The sequence below is a fragment of the Phyllobates terribilis genome, unplaced genomic scaffold (assembly GCF_046119375.1).
Source record: "Phyllobates terribilis strain yellow unplaced genomic scaffold, ASM4611937v1 Scaffold_2__4_contigs__length_985480577, whole genome shotgun sequence".
NCBI classification, from domain to species: Eukaryota; Metazoa; Chordata; class Amphibia; order Anura; family Dendrobatidae; genus Phyllobates; species Phyllobates terribilis.
In genome coordinates this window covers 797,001,274-797,025,093 of record NW_027362762.1, presented here as the reverse complement: position 1 = coordinate 797,025,093, position 23,820 = coordinate 797,001,274, and the positions used below count along the sequence as shown (strand labels likewise).

General features: G+C 45.1%; 1 protein-coding gene across 2 annotated transcripts in view; it reads left to right on the top strand.

Moving 5' to 3' along the window:
• Positions 1-20,437: 20,437 nt before the first annotated feature.
• The window catches only part of SH3KBP1 (SH3 domain containing kinase binding protein 1), a 464,745-nt gene continuing 461,362 nt past the window's right edge, over positions 20,438-23,820 (top strand). The window contains exon 1 of one of the 2 annotated variants that reach the window (XM_073667463.1): positions 20,438-20,821. In XM_073667463.1, coding sequence (XP_073523564.1) covers positions 20,818-20,821 — 4 coding nt within the window. In that variant the 5' untranslated portion in view covers positions 20,438-20,817. The remainder of the gene's footprint in view (positions 20,822-23,820) is intronic. The other variant, XM_073667464.1, reaches the window with a different exon arrangement.

Here is a 23,820-nt window from a genome sequence, read left to right as displayed (position 1 = left end):
TATCACCTATGTTATGTATACAGCAGTCTTGGTGTCTCCTATGTGATTTATATACAGCAGTCATGGTGTCCCCTACGTGATATAAATAGCAGTCTCAGTGTCTTCTATTATTATTATTTATTATTATAGCGCCATTTATTCCATGGCTCTTTACATGTGAAAAAGGGTATACATAATAAAAAACAAGTACAGTAGTCTTGAACAGTACATGACACCGACTGTTACATGAGGAGAGAGGACCCTGCCCGCGAGGGCTCACAATCTACAAGGGATGGATGAGGATACAGTAGGTGGGGGTAGAGCTGTTCGTGCAGTGGTATGGTGGAACGAGGGTTGCTGCAGGTTGTAGGCTTGTCGGAACAGGTAGGTCTTCAGGTTCCTTTTGAAGGTTTCCACGATAGGTGAGAGTCTGATATGTTGGGGTAGAGAGTTCCAGAGTAGGGGGGATGCACGGGAAACATCTTGTATGCGATTGTGGGAAGAGGAGATAAGAGGGGAGTAGAGAAGGAGATCTTGTGATGATCGGAGGTTGCATGTAGGTAAATACCGGGTCACAGATGTATAGAGGAGACAGGTTGTGGATGGCTTTGTTTGTATGCCATGGTAACGGTTTTGAACTGGAGTCTCTGGGTAATGGGGAGCCAGTGAAGGGATTGACAGAGGGGAACTGTTATGATCTGCTACAAGAACTAAGGAAAGATAGGAAAACTGTCCCTACAATAGGACTAAGCTGATTCCCTACGATGCAGCGGGCAACCTGTTCCTTGTGAACAGACCTGCCTTCGTCCTCAGCTAGTCTGAACGCAGACCTATAGATATAAGGGAGGGGTCCCTAAAAGTACTAAGGACTGGGACAAAATTGGACACCTCCTAGCAGAAGTTGTAGCGGAGCAAAAAGACAAACAGACAAAAATACTTAGAGGTCCAAGGACCAAGCAAACTATAGAGATAGGTACAAAGCACCTGGCTAGATTAAGAGTCAAAGTAACACTGAAGTCCAGCAAAGCCAGAAGGGCGGAACTGGAATAAATAGGCAGCAGGTCACGTGAGCACAAAACAGAAAAAAAACAACAGGAGGGTTCTAACAGTACCCCCTCTTCTATGAGGATCCTCTGGATCCTCCAGGCTCAGGCCTATCAGGAAACCTCCTGTGAAACGCTCTGATAAGTCTAGGAGCAGAGACATCATCTGCCCTTACCCAGGAGTTATCCACAGGACCGAAACCTTTCCAAGCGACGAGATACTGCAATCTCCCTATATGCCTTCTGGAATTCAGGATACGAGAAATTTCATATTCACCGTCTTCCACCACCGGAGGAACTGTGACAGTGGCATCCCTATCCGATACATCAGCTTTTTTCAACAAGGAAACATGAAACACCGGATTAATCTTCCAGGAGGAGGGAACCTCCAACCTAACAGCAGACTGGTTAACCACCTGAAGCACCTTAAATGGTCCCACAAACTTCGGACCCAATTTCTTAGAAGGAATCCTCAACCGCAGATTCTTTGAGGACAACCAAACCATGTCACCAACCGTAAACAAAACCTCTTGACGTTTCCTGTTTAAATACTTCTTAGACTTTTTGTTAGCCTCTTGAAGGTTACAACGTACATCAGTCCAAACTCTCTCCAAATCACCGGAAAAATTCTCCTCCTCCGGCACAGCTGACACCAATTTGGAGAACGAAACAAACGACAGATGTCTCCCAGTACAACAAAAAAAAGGAGAACACCCAGCAGAAGAGGATGTATGGTTGTTATGAGCAAATTCAGCAAGTGGCAGAAACTCAGACCACCCCTCTTGATTGTCTGCCACAAAACAACGCAAAAACTGCTCAACATCCTGGTTCTTTCTTTCTGTCTGTCCATTAGACTCAGGATGATACCCAGATGAAAATGACAAATGGACTCCCAACCTGTCACAAAAGGCACGCCAAAAACGAGCCACAAACTGAGGTCCCCTATCAGAAACAATGTCGGTGGGAATGCCATGGAGTCTGACAATTTCCTTGACAAAAGCCTTAGCGAGTGTCTTAGCGCAGGGTAGTTTAATGAAAGGAACCAAGTGACACATCTTGCTAAAACGGTACACGACCAGCCAGATGACAGTGAAACCCTCGGACACAGGAAGGTCAGTAATAAAATCCATTGCAAGATGCGTCCAAGGTGCACTAGGAACCTCCAGAGGGCAAAGCAACCCCGCAGCAGGAGCATGTGAAGCCTTTGATCCAGCACACACCATACATTGACGCACCCATTTAATGATTTCCTTCTGCCACCCAGGCCACCAAAAACTGCAACCTACCAGTCTCTTAGTCTCAGAAATTCCGGGATGACCTGCCAACCGAGACACATGACACTCCACAAACAAATCTCTCCTAAAGGCTCTAGGCACAAACAACCTCCCATGGGGAGTGTTAGATGGGGCATCCTCCTGGGCTTTCAGAATCCCATCTTCCAAAACGGAGTCCAATGCTGCTATCACAACTCCTTCCTGTAAAATGCTCTCCTCCTCCTCGGTACCAACCATGGGAGAAAAGCTGCGAGATAAAGCATCAGCTTTAACATTCTTAGTACCCGGGATGTAAGTAACAGAAAAATTAAACCGCAAAAAAAAAAGTGCCCACCTAGCCTGACGGGCATTCAAGCACTTGGCAGCATCTAGATAGATCAGATTCTTATGATCAGTGAAAACCTGAATTGGAAATTTACACCTTCCAAGAAATGACGCCAATGTTCAAATGCGAGTTTGATAGCCAGCAATTCCCGATTACCCACATCGTAATTAAGTTCGGTTTCAGAATTTTTTTTCGAAAACAAAGCAAAGGGATGAACCCCATCCTTGTTCTCCTGAGACAAAACCGCACCGACCCCCACCGAAGAAGCATCAACCTCGACCAAAAAAGGCTTGGTCTCATCAGGCTGCATAAGGATGGGGGCAGAACTGAACCTCTCCTTGAGATACACAAAAGCTTCAATGGCCTCAGTAGTCCACTGGACCGTATTCGCACCTTTCCTGGTGAGATCGGTCAGCGGCTTAACAATTATAGAAAAATTCTTGATGAATTTTCTGTAATACTTGGCGAAACCCAAAAATCTCTGTATAGATTTTAAACCAATAGGCCTAGGCCATTCCTGCACAGCCTGAACCTTCACCGGGTCCATCTCAAAGCCCTCGCTGGAGATAATGTAGCCCAAAAAACTAATTCTCTGCACAGCGAACTCACATTTCTCCAGCTTAGCAAAAAGTGAATTGTCACTTAATAACTGCAATACCTCACGTACGCTCTGCCAATGAGACTCCAGATCTGGCGAATAACTCAAAATGTCATCCAAATACACCACCACATTCTTACCAATCAAAGGTCTCAGGATGTCATTAATAAGGTTCTGAAAAAACGCTTGTGCATTGGTAAGACCAAAAGGCATAACCAGATTCTCAAAATGACCCACCGGAGTGTTAAAAGCAGTCTTCCATTCATCACCCTCCTTCATTCGCAACAAATTGTGTGCCCTCCGGAGATCAATTTTAGAGAACCACTTGGCCCCCACTAACTGGTTAAACAAGTCAGGAATTAACGGCAGTAGGTAGGAATTGCGTACGGTAATTTTATTAATTTTGCAAAAGTCCAGACATGGACGTAAACCGCCGTCTTTTTTTTTTACAAAAAAAAATCCAACAGCCACAGGTGTCTGAGAAGGTCTAATGTGACCAGCAGCCAAGCTCGTCTGTATGTATTCCTCCATGGCTTTTCTTTCAGGGATAGTAAGATTAAATAAGCGACTGTTGGGAAGAGTAGCTCCAGGAACAAACTCAATGGTGCAATCATAGCCCCTATGAGGAGGTAGAATTTGCGACTCCTCCTCTGAAAAAACCTTCCAAAAATCCTGAATAGGTACAGGTAATTCCCCTCTTTCCACAGCAGCAATGCGACTGTTACAAAATTTATCATAACACTTAGGACTCCAAGATTTAATCTCATTAGTAGACCAGTCCAGTAAAGGATTGTGCAGTTTTAACCAAGGCAAACCTAACACTACTGGAGAAGGTAAATTATTTAATACCACTAAATCCAAATTCTCTTGGTGAATACCATTAATAGTGAGGGGAAATTCAAAAACCTTGTGAGTAACACATTTCAAAGGAGTGTTATCAACAGCAACCACAGAAATAGGAGATGACAAGGGTTTAGATTCCAATTTAAGTTTTTCCAAAAATCCATTATCAATCACATTCAGTGTAGAACCACAATCCATAAATACCTGAAATTCAATCAACTCCTCCTGCAATGAGGTACTCCCTGAAAGAAATACCCCCTTAGTGTTTAAACAAGCAATACGGGCGTATCTGACCTTTTTTTTTTCTTTGTTTAACAGAAGCTCACAGTTCTTAACAAAATGGTCAGATTTACCACAATAAAAACACAATCCCTTGGAAAACCTGCGGTCTTTTTCCTGAGAGTGGAGTGACATCGCCCCAATCTCCAGCGGTTCTCCGTCATCCGAGCAGACCCTCTGATGACTAGGAGCTGCCATAGCAGGAGTTTTCTCCTCATTAACCCTGGCACGCAGTCTCCTGTCCACCCGTATAGCTAATTGCATGGCTTCTTGCAAGTTTCCAGGTGCAGGGAAAGCAATCAGCAGATCCTTAACCCTTTCACTTAGACCAGCAAGAAACAAACATTTTAATGCCGAATCATTCCATCTCACTTCAGAAGACCACCTTCTGAAGTGTGTACAATAATTTTCAACATCACCTAACCCCTGCTTTAAACGTCTCAGTTGTGTCTCAGCAGAAGAGACTCGATCAGGATCGTCATACAACAACCCCATAGCAGAAAAAAAATCTTCCACTGATCTAAAACACGGATCATTAGGTTGGAGAGAAAAGGCCCATCCCTGTGGTTCCTTGCGCAAAAGTGACATGATAAACCCAATGCGCTGTGATTCATTCCCAGAGGACCTGGGTCTCAAACGAAAATATAATAAACAAGCATTTTTAAAGGAAAAAAAATCTTGTTGTTTACCATAAAAAAAAATCAGGCAGTCCTACCTTCGGTTCAACAAAATGCGCTCCAGGACAGCTACTCACGTGTTGCTGGAGCTCGGCCACCTCAAGAGACAATCCCTGTAGGAGTTGAGCCAATTCCTGAACAGACACCATGCTGATCTCCGGATCTCGTTCCTTAGGATTTTTTTTTGTTTGTTTTGGGCTGGACTTACTGTTATGATCTGCTACAAGAACTAAGGAAAGATAGGAAAACTGTCCCTACAATAGGACTAAGCTGATTCCCTACGATGCAGCGGGCAACCTGTTCCTTGTGAACAGACCCGCCTTCGTCTTCAGCTAGTCTGAACGCAGACCTATAGATATAAGGGAGGGGTCCCTAAAAGTACTAAGGACTGGGACAAAATTGGACACCTCCTAGCAGAAGTTGTAGCGGAGCAAAAAGACAAACAGACAAAAATACTTAGAGGTCCAAGGACCAAGCAAACTATAGAGATATGTACAAAGCACCTGGCTAGATTAAGAGTCAAAGTAACACTGAAGTCCAGCAAAGCCAGAAGGGCGGAGCTGGAACAAATAGGCAGCAGGCCACGTGACCACAAAACAGAAAAAAACCAACAGGAGGGTTCTAACAGGAACGGCCGGGGAATAGTGAGGGGACAGGTGGATAAGTCAGGCAGCAGAGTTTAGGATAGATTGGAGGGGTTTGAGAGTGTTAGAAGGGAGGCCACAGAGAAGGAGGTTGCAGTAGTCGAGGCGGGAGATGATGAGAGCGTGCACTAGTTTTTTTTGGAGATTCTTCATTGAGGAATGTGCGGATCCAGGAAATATTTTTGAGTTGGAGTCGGCAGGAAGTGGAAAGGGCTTGGATGTGTGGTTTGAAGGAGAGATTAGAGTCCAGGGTTACCCTGAGGCAGCGAGCTTGTGGGACTGGGGAGAGTGAGCAGCCATTTATTTTTATTGATAGGTCTGTTGGAGGGTTGAGTGAGATGGGGGAAATATGATGAATTTTGTTTAGTCCATGTTAAGTTTTAGAAATCTAGCAGAGAGGACCGATGAAATAGCGGACAGACATTGTGAGATTCTGGTTAGTAGGGTGCTGATATCAGGTTCAGAGAGGTAGGTAGATCTGTGTGTCGTCAGCATAGCGGTGATACTGGAAGCTGTGGGCCTCTATGAGCTGCGCCAGGCCGTCAGTGTAAATGGAGAAGAGCAGGCGCCCTAGGACTGAATCTTGCGGGACACCGACAGATAGTGGGCTAGGTGAGGAGGTGGTGTGTGAATGGGAAACGCTGAATGTCTGGTCTGTTAGGTATGACGAGATCCGGGATAGGGTTGAGTCTGTGATGCCAAGAGATGAGAGAATCTGTAGTAATAGGGAATGGTCCACTGTGTCAAAAGCAGAGGACAGGCCCAGGAGGAGGAGGGCAGAGTAGTGTCGCCTGGATTTGGTGGTTACTAGGTCATTGGTGACTTTAGTCAGGGCAGTTTCAGTGGAGTGATGCAGTTGGAAGCCATATTGTAAGTGGTCAAAGAGGGAGCAGGAGGTGAGGTAGGAGGACAATCCAAGATGAACATGTTGTTCCGGTAGTTTTCAGGCATAGGTGATATGTGGAGATAGCTAGACAGAGAGGATGGGTCAAGGGAGGGCTTTTTGTGGATGGGTGTGATTGAGGCATGTTTAAAGCATGAGGGGAAAACACCAGTTGTTAGTAATAGGTTGAAGAGATGAGTTAAGGTTGGGGTGAAGACTGTGGTGAGTTTTGGGATGAAGTGGGACAGGATCGGGTCGAGTGCACAGGTGGTGAGATGTGATCTTGAGAATAGAGTGGGAAGTTGATCTTCTGTAGTGGTGGAGAAGCTGATTTTGGAGGAGGAGGGCTGAGTAGTTATGAGGAGGGCCTGTAGGGGTTGTAGGCCAAAGCTTTCTCTGATGTTATCAATCTTCTGCTTGAAAAATGAGGCAAAGTCTTCAGCTGAAATGAGTGGAGAGGGAGGGGGAGATGGGGGATGAATAGCTGTTTAGGGTTGTGAGACAGGGAGGACATGAGAAATGAGAAGTATGTTTATTTTGATGCAGTGAGTGTGGACTTGAAAGTCATGAGACTGTTTGAATGCGATGAAGTGCTCGTTGAAGTGGGATTTTTTCCATCTCCGCTCAGCTACCCTGGAAGCCTGCCTCAGTTCTTTAGTCAGACTGGTGTGCCAGGGTTGCCTGCTGATTTTGTGAGCTTTGGTATGTGTGAGAGGGGTGACCGATTTGAGAGCTGCAGCTATTGTGGTGTTATATGAAGCATCAGCAGCAGCATCTGCATCATGCAAGGAACTTATGTCTGTAAGAGGGAGAAGGGATTCAGAGAGTGAGTATAGATCAAGGTGTTAAAGATTTATGCGAGGGTGTGCATGTTTGTGGAGTGGGGATTGTGGACCTGGAGAGGAGAGGGAAGAAAATGCAAGTAGGTTGTGATCAGAAAGAGGGAGAGGTGAGTCAGAGAGGTTAGATAGGGAATAGAGGCGGGTGAAGATGAGGTCCAGAGTGTGGCCATCTTTGTAAGACCATTGAGCGAGACAGAAAGAGGAAGTGAAAGATAGAAGCTTAGAGACAGCTGAGAGGGAAGTGTAGATGGGGATGTTGAAATCACCCATGATGATAGTGGGGATGTCAGCAGAAAGGAAATGAAGCAGCCAGATCGTGAAGTGGTCGAAGAAGGTGGTGGCTGGCCCTGGGAGGGCGGTAAATGACAGCCAGTTGGAAGTTGGAGGGGGTGTAGATGTGTACACAGTGCAAAAGAAGGGAGGGTAAACGAGGGTGGCAGTGGAATTGGGGGGAAGGATCAGTTTTCTGACAGGAGAAAACTATCTCCTCCGCCATGCTTGCTGCTGGGGGTGTGTGTGTGCGAAGCTGGAAAGTGCAGCTGGAGAGGCTGTGTCGGAGTGCGTGAGCCAGATTTCGGTGATGGCGAGGATGGCTTCTTAGTAATGAAAAGATCATGGATGTAGGAAAGTTTGTTGCAGACAGAGCGAGCGTTCCATAGAGCTCCTGTTAGAGAGACTCAGGAAGTGGGCACTGGGCAGATGGGTATAAGGTTGTAAAGGTTGTGGAAATTTGTGATAGATCGAGGATGAGAGCTCCAAATCAATATAAGAGGATTGTAATTGATGGGGTGGAAGGGTGCACTGAGCCCTCATTTACAAATCCAATAAAACTTTTTTTTATGTAAAACTAGGTAATTAAAATCTAAACTACAAGTAAGAGTTTTATAAGAGCTAAGTCCCCTATATGAATGTATAGTCTAATTTGAGTTTTGGGGGTGATCGGCTCCCTACAACAAGAAACGTGGTTAACAGAGTTCTTTCTTCCTTTTAGAAAATAGAAAGCGAGAATCTCTAATATAGAGAGAGAGCCATGAAGAAACATCCTTGGTAGCATGTCAAGCAGAAAACATCTGCTCTGTAACCACATCCTGTCATGTCTGCCACAAATATAGCTCACTGCATTATACAGCAGTGCTAGTCAGTTCAAGAAGTTCAGGCGTCATTGTGTACTTGGTATAGGTGCATGTTTTTTTAGGTTTTACCTACTCATCTAAGGTGTCCTGCCTCTTGCTAACTGGTATTATCATGTAGTTGCACTAGGCTTTGCTCACAGTGACATTCACAGACTCATTGTGGGTTCCAGCTGCCATCCGGATATTTTTGATGGCCAGAAAGCAATGTTTCTACTATTATTCCTGACTTAAAAAATACCAGAACTCTGATTGGGACCCCTCATGTCTTCCGTTATGCAGAGAACCATGATATTAGTGTGAACAAAGCCTTCCACAACAGGAGTGGAGCCTTTTATTTTGCATCTTTACATGATATTTCTCAAAGATTTCTACAATAAACTATTAGACAGAATGTGGAACAATAGGCCACATTTACTAATACTAATACTTATACAGCCAAACCTTAGTTGAGGCCAAAACAAAAAGTGTCTAATTTTTCACCTTAGTGCACACATGATAGATTTGGTGCATCTTGGCAAAGGTTAGACGCTTTCTCTTGCTTACGCCAAATCTTTTTAACTTATTTTAAGCCATTTAGTGTGCTTAAAAAATTGGGCAGATCAATAATAAATGTAGTTTAAATTACAACTTTGTTTAGCCACTCTCACATTTAAGCCCAAAAAGTATAAAGTCTGGTGCACAGGTCATTCATTGTGGTCACGCAAGGTGTGGGAAAGACTAAGTGCAACACAAAGGGAAGATGGAAAGGGAGCCCAGACTCTAGGGAAAGGGGGGAGTGGAGACCTCCTAGGCTGATCTAATAACACCCTGTCTCCACTAACGTCCCTATATTGGTTCTTCACCATTCGCCGACGCGTACCTCGCCCTGTCTTTCCCTGGCGTTAGGCTTAGGCTAGGGAAGAGAGGGGATGAGCGCTAGTTGATCCCCACTGAACACTAAAGACAACAAGGGGGGACAAACAAGGGAAAATCGCTTAGCTTTAGTTGACTCCAGACAAATGCGCACACATCCTCTAGCACCAGGGAGGAAGAAGTACTGCTCTTGCTCAAGTCTTCACAAGGAGTAATGAATATTGCCGACACCTCCCTCTTGCACACAGCAGGTGTTATACACCCAGGCCAGGGTGTTAATTAGCCAGAGGAAGGTAGCCGCTGGGTCCTAGAGATACAGCTTCTAAAAAGTTTTCTGTAATGCCAAACAAAGAGATCTCCTGCAACCAACTGCAGGGTGACTGTCTGTCACTTCTAACACACCCATGACATTGTGATGCAAAAATGTAATAACTTTGTATAACACCAGAATTTTGGAATAAAATACACCAAAACAGAGGCAACCACCTTACTAAATTTGTATGTATCTCCTTTATTATCCCAACTAATAAAGTGTGAGTGTGAATGGGTGTTCCAGTTCTTTTTACTATTCAAATGCTGTCTGCGCCAAAGCCTAAACAACAGATCGGTGAGGTACTGGGTGTCGGACCCCCTTATTCCATTTTCCCCACGATCAAATATTGATGACCTATCCTCAGGACAGGCCATAAATATCTTAAAGGGGGTATTTTCAAGTTTGGAGGTTATTCCCTATTTATGGGACCACCGATGCCAAGGCTGTGGAGAGGTAGTTGATCCTGTGCACTGTCGTTCCATTCCTTCTTATGAGCGTGCCGAACGCCAGTCATCAGCTATCTCTGGCAGTCTCATTTAAGAATGAATGGAACGGTAGTAGACACCGCACTCTTCAGAGCCCTAGTTCTCAGGATCAGTAGGGGTCCCAGCAGTCAGCCTCCCAGTGATTGAATGGGGATAGGGCAGGCCTGGGCAAGCCGTGGGCTGAAAACAGTGGCCCACTGGCCTCACCGCACCCTCCCCCACCTGTCCGTCGTCGTCGCCGCCCACTGTCACAGCTATCTGCATCCTCAGGATGCAGACAGCGGTGATTGCACTGGTGGAAGATGGCGCCGCTGGCCCTTTCTTCCACCAATCAGCGAGTGAGACAGCTGAGGCGATGACGTCAAGTCATCGCGTCAGCTCAGCTGTGCTGCACACTGGAGACAGGAGCAAAGGCACAGCGCCGGGGCAACAGCATCGGCAGCGACGTGTGGTTGTTTTTTTTTCATGGCTTTTGGGGTCAGTTGCAGGACATGGGGAGGCTATAGGGGTCAGTTGCTGGACATGGGAAGACTATAGGGGTCAGTTGCTGGGCATGGGGAGCCTATGGGGGTCTCCTGCTGGACATGGGGAGGCTCTTAAGGTATATAGGGGGCTGTGTGTTTGCTCAAACTATTAGAACTCTCCTGTTAGGTTTTTTTCTATTTTGCTGGTCACATGACCTTTTTGCCTATTTAATCCTGCTCCGCCCTTCTGGCCATGCTGGACTTCATTGTAATTTCTACTCTTAAGATAGCCAGGTGCTTTGTAACCTTTCTCAGTCAGTTTAGCTAGGTCTTTTTGACCTTTATGTTCTATGTTGTGTGTTTGTCTTTTACTGCTACAATTTCTGCTAGGAGGTGTCCATCTTTCTCCCAGTCCCTAGTTCTTGTAGGGATCCCTCCCTCACATCTATACGTCTTCGTTCAGACTAGCTGAGGACTTTAGCGGGTCTGATCGCAGGATCAGGTTTCCCATTACATCGTAGGGATCTAGCTTAGTTCTATTGTAGGGACAGATCTCCTGTCTTTCCTTAGTGCTTGTAGCCTATCATAACAGTAAGTCCAGCCTAAAAATATCTCTAAGGAAAGACCTCTAGTTTCCATCATGGTGTCGGTTCAGGATTTGGCTCAACGCCTGCAGGGACTCTCTCTGGAGGTGGCCGAGCTACAACAACACGTGAGTAGCTGTTCGGGAGCGCATTTTGTGGAGCCAAAGGTACGATTGCCTGATTTATTTTTTGGTGAACAACAAGATTTTTTTTCCTTTAAAAATGCTTGTTTATTGTATTTTCGTTTGAGACCCAGATCCTCTGGTGATGAATCACAGCGCATAGGGTTCATAATGTCACTTTTGCGCGAGGAATCTCAGGGATGGGCCTTTTCTCTCCAACCTAGTGATCCGTGCTTTAGATCAGTGGATAGTTTTTTTTCTGCTTTGGGGTTGTTGTATGATGATCCTGATCGTGTCTCATCAGCTGAGACGGAATTGAGACTTTTGAGACAGGGATCAGGTAATGTGGAAAATTATTGTACTCACTTCCGTCGGTGGTCTGCTCAGGTGGGGTGGAACGATTCAGCTCTGAAAAGTTTGTTTCTTGCTGGGCTAGGTGAAAGGGTTAAGGATCTGCTTATTGCTTATCCTACACCTGGAAACTTGCAGGAGGCAATGCAATTAGCTATACGGGTGGACAGGAGACTGCGTGCAAGGGTTAATGAGAGTAAATCCTTTGCCATGTCAGCTCCTAGTCTTGAGAGGGTCTGTACTGACATTGGAGAGCCGATGGAGCTTGGGGCGATGTCACCCCGCTCTCAGGAAAAAGACCGCAGGTTTTCTGAAGGTTTGTGCTTTTATTGCGGAAAATCTGACCATTTCATTAAGAACTGTGTACTTCGTATGAACAAAGAAAAAAAAAAAAGGTCAGTTACGCCCGTATAGCCTGTTTAAACACTAAGGGGGTATTTCTTTCTGCTACTACTGCAGCTCAGGAAGAATTAACTGAATTTCGGGTATTTGTGGATTGTGGTTCTACTCTAAATGTGATTGATGGGGGATTCTTGGAAAAACTTAAATTAAAACCCAAACCTTTGTCATCCCCTATTGCCGTGGTTTCTGTCGATGGCTCTCCCTTGAAATGCGTTATTCACAAGGTTTATGAATTTCCCCTCACTATTAATGGTATTCACCAAGAAAATTTGGATTTGGTAATATTAAATAATTTGCCTTCTCCAGTAATTTTGGGGTTACCCTGGTTAAAATTGCACAATCCTGTACTGGATTGGTCTACTAATGAAATTAAGTCCTGGAGCCCTAAGTGTTATGACAAGTGTTGTAACGGGCGCATTGCTGCTGTGGATAAAGGGGAATTGCCTGTACCTATTCAGGATTTTTGGAAAGTTTTTTTCTGAGGAGGAGTCGCAAATTTTGCCTCCCCATAGAGACTATGATTGTACCATTGAATTTGTCCCTGAAGCGACTCTTCCTAAAAGTCGTTTATTTAATCTTACTATTCTTGAGAGAAAGGCTTTGGAGGAATACATACAGACGAGCTTGGCCGCCGGTCATATCAGACCCTCTAAGTCACCTGAGGCTGTTGGATTTTTGTTTGTTAAAAAAAAGGACGGCGGTTTACGTCCTTGTCTGGACTTTCGCGAGATTAATAAAATTACTGTACATAATCCCTACCCACTACCATTGATCCCTGATTTGTTTAACCAGTTAGTGGGGGCCAAGTGGTTCTCTAAAATTGATCTCCGGGGGGCATACAATTTGTTGCGCATGAAGGAGGGTGATGAATGGAAGACTGTTTTTAACACTCCTGTGGGTCATTTTGAGAATCTGGTTATGCCTTTTGGTCTTACCAATGCACCAGCATTTTTTCAGAATCTTATTAATGACATCCTTAGACCTTTGATCGTCAAAAATGTGGTTGTGTATTTGGATGACATTTTGATTTATTCGCCTGATCTGGAGTCTCATTGGCGGAGCGTACGTGAGGTATTACAGTTATTAATTGACAATTTGCTTTTTGCTAAGCTAGAGAAATGTGAGTTCGCTGTACAGAGAATTAGTTTTTTGGGCTACATTATCTCCAGTGAAGGCTTTGAGATGGACCCGGTGAAAGTTCAAGCTGTGCAGGAATGGCCTAGGCCTATTGGTTTGAAATCGATACAGAGGTTTTTGGGTTTCGCCAATTATTACAGAAAATTCATTAAAAAATGTTCTATTATTGTTAAACCACTGACCGATCTCACCAGGAAAGGTGCTAATACGGTTCAGTGGACTACTGAGGCCATTGAAGCTTTTGTGTTTCTAAAGGAGAGGTTCAGCTCTGCCCCCATCCTTATGCAGCCTGATGTGACTAAGCCGTTTTTGGTTGAGGTTGATGCTTCTTCTGTGGGGGTCGGTGCGGTGTTGTCTCAGGAAAACAAGGATGGACTACATCCCTGTGCCTTTTTTTCGAAAAAATTTTCTGAGACTGAACTTAATTACGATATTGGTAATCGGGAATTGCTGGCTATTAAACTCGCATTTGAACACTGGCGTCATCTCTTGGAAGGTGCTGAATTTCCCATTCAGGTTTTCACTGATCATAAAAATCTGATCTATCTTGATGCTGCCAAGCGCTTGAATGCCCGTCAAGCTAGGTGGGCACTTTTTTTTTCGTGGTTTAATTTTTCCGTTACTTACATCCCGGGTACCAAGAATGTTAAAGCGGATGCTTTGTCTCGCAGCTTTTCTCCCATGGTCAGTGCTGAGGAGGAGGAGGAGAGCATTTTACAAGAAGGTGTTGTGATTGCTGCATTGGACTCCGTTTTGGAAGATGAGATTCTTAAAGCACAGGAGAATGCCCCATCTAACACTCCCCATGGGAGGTTGTTTGTGCCTAGGACCTTTAGGAGAGATTTGTTTGTTGAGTGTCATGAGTCTCGGTTGGCAGGTCATCCAGGAATTTCTGAGACCAAGAGACTTGTGGGTCGCAGTTTTTGGTGGCCTGGATGGCAGAAGGAAGTCATTAAGTGGGTGCGTCAATGTACTGTGTGTGCTAGATCTAAGTCTTCTCATACTCCTGCTGCGGGGTTGCTTTGCCCTCTGGAGGTTCCTAGTGCACCTTGGACACATCTGGCTATGGACTTTATTACTGACCTTCCCTCCTCTGAGGGTTTCACGGTCATCTACGTGGTCGCGGACCGTTTTAGCAAGATGTGTCACTTGGTTCCCTTCATCAAACTGCCCTGCGCTAAGACACTCGCTAAGGCCTTTGTCAAGGAAATTGTCAGACTCCATGGTGTCCCTACTGACATTGTTTCTGATAGGGGACCTCAGTTCGTGGCTCGTTTTTGGCGTGCCTTTTGTGACAGGTTGGGAGTTCATTTGTCGTTTTCATCTGGATATCATCCTGAGACTAATGGCCAGACAGAAAGGAAGAATCAGGATGTTGAGCAGTTCTTGCGTTGTTTTGTGGCAGACAATCAAGAGGGGTGGTCCGAGTTTCTGCCGCTTGCTGAATTTGCTCTTAGCAACCATACATCCTCTTCTGCTGGGTGTTCGCCTTTTTTTTGTTGTTCTGGGAGACATCCGTCTTTTGGGTCATTCTCCAAATTGGTATCGGCTGTGCCTGAGGAGAAGAGTTTTTCCGGTGATTTGGAGAGAGTTTGGACGGATGTGCGTGGTAATCTTCAGGAGGCTAACAAAAAATCTAAGAGGTACTTTGACAGGAAACATCAAGAGGTTTTGTTTACGGCTGGTGACATGGTTTGGTTGTCCTCTAAGAATCTGCGGTTGAGGATTCCTTCTAAAAAATTGGGTCCCAAGTTTGTAGGGCCCTTTAAGGTGCTTCAGGTAGTTAACCAATCTGCTGTTAGGTTGGAGGTTCCTACCTCCTGGAAGATTAATCTGGTGTTTCATGTTTCTCTATTGAAAAAAGCTGATGTATCAGATAGAGACGCCACTGCCACTGTTCCTCCGGTGGTGGAGGACGGGGAATATGAAATCTCCCGCATCCTTAATTCTAGACGGTATAGGGGGAGTTTGCAGTATCTCGTCCCTTGGAAGGGTTTCGGTCCCGAGGATAACTCATGGGTGAGGGCGGATGATGTTTCTGCTTCCAGACTTGTCAGAGCGTTTCACAAGAGGTTTCTGGATAAGCCTGGTCCTAGGGGATCTGGAGTATCCTCATAGAAGAGGGGTACTGTTAGAACTCTCCTGTTAGGTTTTTTCTATCTTGCTGGTAACATGACCTTTTTTGCCTATTTAATCCTGCTCCGCCCTTCTCGCCATGCTGGACTTCATTGTAGTTACTACTCTTAAGCTAGCCAGGTGCTTTGTAACGTTTCTCAGTCAGTTTAGCTAGGTCTTTTTGACCTTTATGTTCTATGTTGTGTGTTTGTCTTTTACTGCTACAATTTCTGCTAGGAGGTGTCCATCTTTCTCCCAGTCCCTAGTTCTTGTAGGGATCCCTCCCTCACATTTATAGGTCTTCGTTCAGACTAGCTGAGGACTTTAGCGGGTCTGATCGCAGGATCAGGTTCCCCGTTACATCGTAGGGATCTAGCTTAGTTCTATTGTAGGGACAGATCTCCTGTCTTTCCTTAGTGCTTGTAGCCTATCATAACACAAACGGTATATAGGGGGATGTCAGCATACTCAATTCTGCTCAATATTAAGTGATACAATTCATATTAATATAAAGTAATTATAATTAATATGTTAATATTAATATTGAGCAGAGTTAATTTTAGCCTATTGGTTTGGCCATCCACAACAGTGACGGTCTCTCATATGGCCCCTCTGGAAAATTAATTGCCCACCCCTGGGATAGGGGATAACTCCTAACTTGAGACAACCCCTTTAAGCCTGAACACCTCTAATTTTCCCATTGTAGTTTTACTTGTCTCTTTGTGATGATTTCTGGTATATTAATGAAGACCTTTCTCCCAAAGTGACCGTTTTATTGCTCTCATTTTTATTCCCGCTGCTCTCGAGTATACAGTTTTTCTTTTTTTAAATCCGCCATGCAGTTCCAGAGACTTGGCCTTTTTATTAAGTGCTACTTTTTATGGTCTTGATATGGGGGTGGAGCTCACAGGGTGATAATGAAGAATAATTTAAAGGCACTCTCCAGAGAATCCTGTAAGCCACATCCCCTTGGTATAGACCATAAAAATTAGTACTGATTTAAAAGGCCCATATCTCTGGAACCATACTCCAGATTTAAAAAAATAAAAACAAAGGAAAACCCATGGGAGCGGCGAGATTAAAATAAGAGCAGAACCTGGATACTTTTGACCCAGTTACGTGCCTCATTGAAAATAAGGTGGTAGGGCGACTGTATTGCTGAATTCTGCACTATGCATCTTATTTACATGTACAATATAGTATTAAGGAAATGGTTAGAAGTCAAAAAGGAAGGAACGTTTCTTAAGTTAGGTTGCAAAATTCTGTATGTTTGGTTCATATCTTAAAGTGACTCTCCAGGGTCCTCTTACCAAAGCTGGTTTATGTGTACCTGTTACCAGATAATAATGTTTTCTCACTGGCACTTGGTTCTGTATAATTATTCCTCCCTCTCTACTGGATCTCAGCTCCCATTCATTTCCTGAGTTGTAAGACTGTATCAGCTCAGGTTACTAGTTGTAAGATTCTTTTTCTGACCCAACTAATCTAATAATCCGCCAGCAATGAACTAGAAAATCATAATAAATCATAAACATTACTGATAAAGTATGTCAAGAGATGAAAATCCTAAAAAAAACATATTAGCAGCACTCACTATGTTCTGTAAAATGCTGACAAGGATGATAATAAGATGCACACTCTACGGTCAAATAAATCATGGACACGTCAATTTTTCTCCAGACACTGGAAATTTTTCTCTTTTTTCCAGACTGTGCAAGAATTTACAGATGACGCAACTATGCTTAAACTCTGTGTTTCTCAAAAAGCAACCAATCGGAGTAGGCAGACCTGCAGGGGGAGGGAAAGAGCAGGAGCCTGAACCAATGAGGAGACAGGAGGCGTGTCTCAGACTACCTCAGACTCCCTCTAGGTACAATAATAAGCTTTAGGAACCATTCACAGCTCTGCCCTAATAGATATGAGCTAAAAAGCACCCAAGGAGCAAGATCTGAGGAACATAGAGAGAAAGTAGTCACCTACTATAGGTAGTGAATTACATATATTTTTTAAGCTTTGGACAGGACAGTCCTTCTAAGGGCTCATTCAGACGTCTGGTCTTTGTGTACGAGAGTGCTTCCTGCGATTTTCACGGATAGCACTTGTACCTGTGATAGTCTATGGGGTCATTCACAAATCCGATTTTTTCCTCGGATCGAGAGGTCTGCGGAAAATGGCGGAGACATATCTGATTTTGATCTAAGGGTCGGATCAAAATCGGCAATGCAAGTCTATGGGTTCATGAAAAAAATCAGACCGCACTTGGATGACACTCAAGTGCGGTCCGATTTTCACATACTGTCAGAATGGAGAGGTGGAGGAATTTTTTTTTTATTAATTTCTCCACGTACGAGAAAATCACTCCTGGTTTTGGTTTTGGTATGTGAATGTGTCAGAAGCTGCTTTGGAAGTAGAAGTGGCCCCCCATGCCTCTTATGTGGCTGCACGGGTTGCACCGATGGCATGACCTCCCTGCCTTAGAGCATATTCACAAGGAGTTTTTTGAAGTGGGTTTTTATTGCAGGGAAAAAACAGGTGAAAAAAAAATCACTTAAAAAAAACTCTTAAAGATTGATTAATCAAGCTATTTATGTCAGTTTTCTGTTGCAAAACTGTTTGAAATGTTGCAAAATGTACACACAACTCATTGAGCAAAAATATTGCGACTTTTGGCATTCTTATTCCAGTCACGGACAGCTCCGCTATTTTTTAGAAAAGTGGGTTAAGCTCGGCTGGAGTGGCTGTTACGGAGTGCGCCTGACAAATTTATCATGATTTCGCCACAGAAGTGGCAGAAACCATGAAAGTGTGCTCCTGGACATGTGTAGTGGCGCACGGCAGCAAAAAGATCCGCCAAGTTCTTTTAAGAGGACTCTTAATGAATGTGGCGCATGTTATTCCAGCGCCGTTCATCAGGACTGACCTACAAAACGCCACTCTCCATGAATCGGTGCCCAAGTTTTTGGGTGTGTTGTGACAGTATTTCTGTATGGTGTTTTTTCTGCCTCGATTCAAATTTGAAGAATTTTTCCCAAGTAGAAACGCTAATACATAGAGAAAGTGATTCGTATTTGACCGCTGAATCAATTACAGAAAAAAGTGCCCCATACCCAAAACCAGCGTAAAACAGCATAACAAAAACACACCAAAAAAATGCCACGTTTTTTGGACTTTGATTTACCAGTTGGGAAAATACACATCAAAAAACTTCATATGAACATGCCCTTATCTTTGTTGGCCCAAGGACCCTAACAGGACACTGGTTATCAGGATACTGGTCTAATTGGTCATTTACACATAGGAAAAAATATAAGGGCCGATAGATCAAGCAGTTTATATCAGTTTTCCGGTGTAAAACAATCTCGCCCAGCTCTGACAATGCCTGACTGGCATACATTTGTCACACTGAAGCTGGTACACCCTGCTGCCCATTGTACACCTATGGCCACAGAAGGCTGGGACACCCGGCTGCCCATTGTACACCTATGCCCACTGAAGGCTGGGACACCCTGCTGCCCATTGTACACCTATGCCCACAGAAGGCTGGTACACCCTGCCGCCCATTGTACACCTATGCCCACAGAAGGCTGGTACACCCTGCCGCCCATTGTACACCTATGCCCACAGAAGGCTGGTACACCCTGCCGCCCATTGTACACCTATGCCCACAGAAGGCTTGGTCATTTACACATAGGAAAAAATATAAGGGCCGATAGATCAAGCAGTTTATATCAGTTTTCCGGTGTAAAACAATCTCGCCCAGCTCTGACAATGCCTGACTGGCATACATTTGTCACACTGAAGCTGGTACACCCTGCTGCCCATTGTACACCTATGCCTACAGAAGGCTGGGACACCCTGCTGCCCATTGTACACCTATGGCCACAGAAGGCTGGGACACCCGGCTGCCCATTGTACACCTATGCCCACTGAAGGCTGGGACACCCTGCTGCCCATTGTACACCTATGCCCACAGAAGGCTGGTACACCCTGCTGCCCATTGTACACCTATGCCCACAGAAGGCTGGTACACCCTGCCGCCCATTGTACACCTATGCCCACAGAAGGCTGGTACACCCTGCCACCCATTGTACACCTATGCCCACAGAAGGCTGGTACACCCTGCCGCCCATTGTACACCTATGCCCACAGAAGGCTGGTACACCCTGCTACCCATTGTACACCTATGCCCACAGAAGGCTGGTACACCCTGCCGCCCATTGTACACCTATGCCCACAGAAGGCTGGTACACCCTGCCGCCCATTGTACACCTATGCCCACAGAAGGCTGGTACACCCTGCCGCCCATTGTACACCTATGCCCACAGAAGGCTGGTACACCCTGCCGCCCATTGTACACCTATGCCCACAGAAGGCTGGTACACCCTGCTGCCCATTGTACACCTATGCCCACAGAAGGCTGGTACACCCTGCCGCCCATTGTACACCTATGCCCACAGAAGGCTGGTACACCCTGCCGCCCATTGTACACCTATGCCCACAGAAGGCTGGTACACCCTGCTACCCATTGTACACCTATGCCCACAGAAGGCTGGTAAACCCTGCTGCCCATTGTACACCTATGCCCACAGAAGGCTGGTACACCCTGCCGCCCATTGGACACCTATGCCTACAGAAGGCTAGTACACCCTGCCGCCCATTGTACACCTACGCCCACAGAAGGCTGGTTCACCCTGCTGCCCATTGTACACCTATGCCCACAGAAGGCTGGTACACCCTGCTGCCCATTGGACACCTATGCCCATAGAAGGCTGGTACACCCTGCCGCCCATTGGACACCTATGCCCACAGAAGGCTGGTACACCCTGCTGCCCATTGTACACCTATGCCCACAGAAGGCTGGTAAACCCTGCTGCCCATTGTACACCTATGCCCACAGAAGGCTGGTTACCCTGCTGCCCATTGTACACCTATGCCCACAGAAGGCTGGTACACCCTGCAGGCAGGGATGCTCATCTCCGTCATCTGTGATCATCAGGGTCACTGACACAGAGCGATCTCCGCCTGATCGGTCACTGGGTCACCGGCAGCTCCCGGCAGGTGCGGAGCCGCCACACAGCAGGCGGAGGAGGAGCGGGCGGTTCTCGCGATGCTTGGTACCCGGCGCTGGGTGACACTGGCGGCGGAGACTGAGCATCAGTGAGGCGGCACACACTGCAGGAGCGGCTGCGGGAGGAGGAGGTGCCGGGGAGGAAGGAAGGGGAAATGCTGCGCTCATCACTGCCACACGGCTCCACACAGCGGCTCATCCTCGGGTGCTGACAGCCCCCGCCACCGCAGACAATAGCAAGGTGCCCCCTGGAGCACACTGGCATCAGCAGCCCGGCTCCTCTCTATGAGGCTGGCGCTCAGTCCGCAGGGGGCCCCCTATTCTCCTCACTGCTGAGCCCTCCGCACAGCGCGCATTCTGGGCAGCCTGCAGGGAACTTTACCGGAGACCCCGAGCCCACATAAATGGGTGAGTGACGTTATATGTGTGGGCTACAGAGTGGACCTGTCTGCTGCCCGTCACCCCAATGATCCGGTGTACTGACAGTGCACCAGGTGTGCCACATATATATACACCAGGTGTGCCACATATATATACACCAGGCATGGCACTATATACACCAGGTGTGCCACATATATATACACCAGGTGTGCCACATATATATATACACCAGGTGTGCCACATATATATATACACCACACATGGCACTATATACACCAGGTGTGCCACATATATATATACACCAGGTGTGCCACATATATATACACCAGGTGTGCCACATATATATATACACCAGGTGTGCCACATATATATACACCAGGCATGGCACTATATACACCAGGTGTGCCACATATATATACACCAGGTGTGCCACATATATATACACCAGGCATGGCACTATATACACCAGGTGTGCCACATATATATACACCAGGCATGGCACTATATACACCAGGTGTGCCACATATATATACACCAGGCATGGCACTATATACACCAGGTGTGCCACATATATATACACCAGGTGTGCCACATATATATATACACCAGGTGTGCCACATATATATATACACCACACATGGCACTATATACACCAGGTGTGCCACATATATATATACACCAGGTGTGCCACATATATATACACCAGGCATGGCACTATATACACCAGGTGTGCCACATATATATACACCAGGCATGGCACTATATACACCAGGTGTGCCACATATATATACACCAGGCATCACACTATATACACCAGGTGTGCCACATATATATACACCAGGCATCGCACTATATATACACCAGGTGTGCCACATATATATACACCAGGCATGGCACTATATACACCAGGTGTGCCACATATATATACACCAGGCATGGCACTATATACACCAGGTGTGCCACATATATATACACCAGGCATGGCACTATATATACACCAGGTGTGCCACATATATACACCAGGCATGGCACTATATACACCAGGTGTGCCACATATATATACACCAGGCATGGCACTATATACACCAGGTGGGCCACATATATATACACCAGGCATGGCACTATATATACACCAGGTGTGCCACATATATATACACCAGGCATGGCACTATATACACCAGGTGTGCCACATATATAAACACCAGGCATCGCACTATATATACACCAGGTGTGCCACATATATATACACCACACATGGCACTATATACACCAGGTGTGCCACATATATATATACACCAGGTGTGCCACATATATATACACCAGGCATGGCACTATATACACCAGGTGTGCCACATATATATACACCAGGCATGGCACTATATACACCAGGTGTGCCACATATATATACACCAGGCATGGCACTATATACACCAGGTGTGCCACATATATATACACCAGGCATGGCACTATATACACCAGGTGTGCCACATATATATACACCGGGCATGGCACTATATACACCTGGTGTACCACATATATATACACCAGGCATGGCACTATATACACCAGGTGTGCCACATATATATACACCAGGCATGGCACTATATATACACCAGGTTTGCCACATATATATACACCAGGTGTGCCACATATATATATACACCAGGCATGGCACTATATATGCACCAGGCATGGCACTATATATGCACCAGGCATGGCACTATATATATACCAGGTTTGCCACATATATATACACCAGGCATGGCACTATATATACACCAGGTGTGCCACATATATACATACACCAGGCATGGCACTATATATACACCAGGCATGGCACTATATATACACCAGTTGTGCCATATATATATATACATATACACACACACCAGGCATGGCACTATATATACACTGGGCATGGCACTATATATACACCAGGTGTGCCACATATATAGATATAGATATATATATATATACACCAGGCATGGCACTATATATACACTGGGCATTGCACTATATATACACCAGGTGTGCCACATATACTGAATATACCTCAGGCATGGCACACTATATAGACAAACTCCTATACACAACAAGCATGTCTCACCACATGTGCAGAATATATATATATATATATGCACACAGTATACACTGCATCATATGTACATAACATATACCATATATATACTCACCTCATTGTGCATACACAACTTACGTCTCATCATATATAGACAATATACTCAATATACACACTATAGACACATCAAGCTTGTCTCACCATGCACACCTCATCATATATATACGTATATATATATAATACACCACTTATAGCCTGTGCATGTCACACACCCACATTGTACAGCGGTGCCTCTCTGTAAACAATATAAACATAACATGTTAGAAATTCACCTTGTATACATTCACTGAAAATAAAACACTGTATACATGTCTCTTTGTGTACACCACACCATATATACTGTATATATATACAGTACAGACCAAAAGTTTAGACACACCTTCTCATTTAAAGATTTTTCTTTATTTTCATAACGATGAAAATTGTACATTCACACTGAAGGCATCAAAACTATGAATTATCACATGTGGAATTATATAGTTAACAAAAAAGTGTGAAATAACTGAAAATATGTCTTATATTCTAGGTTCTTCAAAGTAGCCACCTTTTGCTTTGATGACTGCTTTGCACACTCTTGGCATTCTCTTGATGAGCTTCAAGAGGTAGTCACCGGAAATGGCTTTCACTTCACAGGTGTGCCCTGTCAGGTTTAATAAGTGGGATTTCTTGCCTTATAAATGGGGTTGGGACCATCAGTTGTGTTGTGCAGAAGTCTGGTGGATACACAGCTGATAGTCCTAATGAATAGACTGTTAGCTGCCTTTTTCTTGTCATAATACAAATTCTAAGTAAAGAAAAACGAGTGGCCATCATTACTTTAGGAAATGAAGGTCAGTCAGTGCGAAAAATTGGGAAAATTTTGAAAGTGTCCCCAAGTGCAGTTGCAAAA